At 38.8% G+C, this 4,356-nt stretch overlaps 1 protein-coding gene across 2 annotated transcripts in view; it reads right to left on the bottom strand.

The window, feature by feature from the left end:
* Nucleotides 1–3,984, bottom strand: part of LOC104755338 — a gene marked incomplete at its 3' end in the record, with an annotated part of 6,735 nt that extends 2,751 nt beyond the window's left edge. The window contains 9 exon segments of one of the 2 annotated variants that reach the window (XM_019239657.1): nt 54–307; nt 406–1,016; nt 1,122–1,226; nt 1,328–1,421; nt 1,559–1,687; nt 2,112–2,224; nt 2,432–2,771; nt 2,875–2,974; nt 3,450–3,984. In XM_019239657.1, the coding sequence (XP_019095202.1) occupies nt 54–307; nt 406–1,016; nt 1,122–1,226; nt 1,328–1,421; nt 1,559–1,687; nt 2,112–2,224; nt 2,432–2,771; nt 2,875–2,974; nt 3,450–3,910 (2,207 nt within the window). In that variant the 5' untranslated portion in view covers nt 3,911–3,984. 2 annotated transcript variants of the gene reach the window in all.

Here is a 4,356-nt window from a genome sequence, read left to right as displayed (position 1 = left end):
AAAGCAAAATCTAAAACGTTATTGGTAAAAGCTGAGATTTTGTTTGCACCAACCTGTTCACTCCGTCTTTCTCAACCAAATTTACCAGCAATCCCAAGATGGCAACAAGAAATTCTAACTCCTGATCTGTAAGATGTGCGTCTTTCTTCTGATGGGATGATCCCCTCATTTCCATCTCACTGAAAAGCAGAGATATGGTGAAAGACGGGAAGTGTCTGGCAATTAATTCAGCCATGCTTTCAAGCCCTCTGCACCCACCAACTTGCCGACAACCGACAGCGTTGTCATTTGTTAAGTTCATCAAAACCTGCAAATAGATAATCTTGAACTAAATTTTTGCTACTCCAGCTAAGAGAATTTCGCCACAGATCAGCAAACAGGGTGTTAAAAGACTAAGAAAATTACCTTTACGGCTGTTAAAAGGCAATCAGATAAAAGACATAGACATTCTTCATCAATGTCATTTGTACAAGAAGATGGTTGCAGCGATGTACTGCAGTCTCTGTCACTTGATTCTTCTTGGGAATCCAACCTATGGTTTGATGATTCATCTTGGCTCGAGAACAGCTGATAGAAACTGTCATCTTTACTTTGTTTGTAGCATCCTTTCTTCTTTTGAGCTCTAGAGTGCTTTTGCTTTACGGACACTACTGCCCACTTGGAAGGTTGAGGATCTTCCAAATCAAACGCAAAAGGATCTTCGCTGTCCTCAGGGGATGCAAAACCTCCATTATTTTTACAGCTTGGTTCTTCAGCTTGACTAGTCCTTAAAGTACTTCTGGCAATGCCACTACCCAATGACGCTAATCTCCCTGCAAATGTACCAGATATGGTGGAACCGACTCTTGTTTTTGACGTAGTAGGCTCATTCCCAGACACACTTGATTGAGACCCCGACATTGATGTTGGTGAGGAATCTAAATGGATTATGGAATGACTTCTTTGGGATACACTCTTGGAGACAGAGCCAACAGTCGAGCATGTATCTGAACTGATTGTCACAACCTCATTGGCAACTGCAAAAGAGAGAAGCGGCTTAGCATAGAAAAATACAGAGATCAAAGGGGGAATAGAGAGAGTGAGAGGAGACAGACTCATTTGTGGCTATAAGAATAATTTACCTTTCCGATCTGCTCCCAAGATAGAATCACAATTATCACCATTTGAATTGTGAGGATTCACATTGTTCCTATTCGGACTTGGAAAGCCTCCACGTAGGTGAAGACCTGGCCATCAGTCCAACCAGAAATCAGGATAAGCGAAGATAGACCGAGCGGAAGTCATAATGTGTAACAATTCAAAACAAGACATGGTATCAATTGCAAACCTGAAAGCATCTTAATGACACTTATCGTGAGCTCTGTGAAAGACATTTTGGATTCATGAGAGCCCAAACATTTCTTAAATCCGAGCAAATGATTCTGAAACACACAATTAGCATTAGAGTTATATTATAATAGGCATTGAGTTATATATACTGCAACTTGATAACAGTTGATTAACGTCTGAATCTCAAGAATATTGTCATGAATCTAGAAACCAATATACTATAAGATACCTGGTTGTCTGTGCTGAGGAACGTAGCATTTTCCATGATTTTCAGACATTTCAGAAGCAACATTAAACTCTGTTTATGCAGATTATCTTTCTTTTCCTGGACGGAAAGTGCGTCATTTTCCACCCAGCGCTGCATATATCATCTGTATTAGATTCTTTCAATAGATATAAAATAATGCAATTGTAAACTGCCAGTAATGAATGAAGATAATCACGACAAAGGAGAGTATACATGAAACTGCCAACAATAGAAGTGTCTTATTTTATTGCAAATTTGTCAAAAAAAACTTATTCTGAGTTTAAACAAAGTCATTTACCACTGCAAATACGGTCAACAAGTAATCTATCTTTCAATATACAATATAAAAGAAAGTACATTCACTTAAACAACTTTCAGCAGTAAATTGGACTTAAACAAAGAATAGATCCTGTAAATACCTATACAATTACAAAATTAACAACCTAAGATGCTTTATACAAGTTATCGTAGACTACAATTTCTATCTTATCATAAAAGATACTAATGCAGATGAAAAGAACATACAGGTTCACACCTCCATAATAGCGTGGCAATCCATAACCACCTCAAGGACTGCATCAAGTCCTCCTAGTTCTCGCAGTTTCTCCTTGAAATTCCCTCCGGTCTTTTTCACAGAACCAGAAGTATCTGCATGAGGGGAAATGAACTAAATTACTGACAATAAACAAAAGATCACAATATTATCACCTTAGAATCTACGCTAATAGGAAATCAAAATAAATTACTGGAGAGGACAGGAACTTTTAAGCAAAATAAATCTAACTATATCTAAGACGATCCCGAAATAGTTAGCTAGTCATTAGTTCCAACAGAAGAGGCAAAACTTTTAAATACCATCAAAAGAAATTTTGGATAAGCACGCCCTCTCCATGGCCAACAAAGCTACCCATTTCGTACTTAGCTCAGGCCTCGTTGTTTCAGTTTTACAGCCATCATTCATTTTCATTTCTTTGCAATTAACAAGAAGTTCCTGAACTCTTGAAAGTATATCACTGGAGCTTGGATCATTTATTTTCGCTGGATCCCTTGCTGCATCAACATCTTTAAGTAATGACAAGAGCTTAAATCCTATATTGCGTGGCTTCCCTTGGGTGCTAGTGACAACCACAGGTTTCAACAACTTTATCAGAAACCTGATACACTCGGGTGACTCCATAAAGTGCTCGTCTTGACCCTGGAGTCATGAAAATGAACTGGTAAATTTATTTACGGAGAATATGAAAAGGTGAATGAGAAACAAAAAAAATATAAAGCAGTAGCATCTGCAAGTCACTTACATCAGCAGTTAGCACAAAGAAAAGAGTGGCTGCGGCAAGATTGCTTGGTATGTCATCAAGGCTAAGAACCAATATCGCATCAATTATGGATTGGGAAATCCTGAAACAATAAGCTCCCACAAAATTAGGTAATCTTATCGTCAGAGTTCATGATACTCAGCATCCATTTAGGACTTCTCATGGACCCAACCAACGAATCAATTAATAGGACAAACAAAAAATGGTGTGGATCATAACACAAACCCTAATGCTCCAATCCACCACAACCTAGAAATACTCAAAAGTTCTCAACACTAACATGCCCTAATCGTCTTCAGACAATCATAAAGACTAAATCCATCACAAATCTGATTCACGCAAGAAGCAAACTTCAAACATTGTCGGCATCGAAGAATTTGTAAACAAATCGTGCCCTAAATCCAGAAGACCGAAAAATAATGAAAAACCCAAAACTCAAACAGATCCTTTACACAAAACCCACATACCAATTAAGAGAATTTCTCAAAAATCAAACCCCAGAGATCGAAAAAAAACCCTAAGAAAAGAGGGCTAAGTAAGGGCGTGTGTATGTATACCCCTGAGCTCTCAAGGAGCGACGCTGATGTTGAGATGCGCAAATCGAGAGCAAAGAAGACAAGCTAGCTCTTCTGATCCTCAGCTGTTGTCCTTTCCTCAACCCATCAAGCGCAAAGTTAACCTCATCCTCATGCTCCATCAGCTCACCAAACTCCTGAGCCTCGAGCAAAGTTGAAGTAAAACCGAAAGCCTCACCGTTCCTCACTCTCTTCGCCGCCCTCCGTACGCCTCCTCCTCCTCCGTTCTGTGGATAATCATCTCGGAAATTTGACCTTGAGGAAGAATGCCAAAGAGAGGAAGACTCTTGACTGGAGAAAGGAAGAAGAGAGTAATCTATAGGTTCGATGTCCGGCGACGAAGATGAAGAGAGATACTCTGTCTGCGAAACGGTGTCGTTGAGAGTGTCGGATAAGGTCCTCGGAATACCCGGCTTACGGCGGCCGTAGGTTCGCTCCATCATCGCCGAGACGAGTCGTTGAATTTTGCAATTTTTGGGGTCGATTTTTTTTAGGTGAGGAATCGAAAACAAAGGGGTATTTCGGGAATAAAAGACAAAATACAAAAGTACGCTCGTAATAAGATCTGTAGCTCTCTGAATGAAGAAGAGAGCTGCTAACGTGATTGGCCGTTACTTTTACTAACCTTTTTAATAAAATGTTTTAAAATTTAATTAACTAACGTTACGTTATTATGGGAAGAAAAAAAAACATTTTTGACACTTTGGGACTTCAAATTGCATAATTACACAATGAACATGATGATACAGTATACACAATACTTTTTATGATTTTTTTAGGTTCAGACGTTCAGTACTTCAGTTTATCCTCCTTGGCTTAAATGGTTAAACAGATCGAGTTGAATTCTGATTTGGGCTTGATAGATTTTTTTTTTTTTTTTTTTTTTTTT

Source organism: Camelina sativa, chromosome 17 (assembly GCF_000633955.1).
Source record: "Camelina sativa cultivar DH55 chromosome 17, Cs, whole genome shotgun sequence".
In the NCBI taxonomy this organism is placed as follows: Eukaryota; Viridiplantae; Streptophyta; class Magnoliopsida; order Brassicales; family Brassicaceae; genus Camelina; species Camelina sativa.
This window is presented reverse-complemented; position numbering and strand designations above follow the sequence as displayed.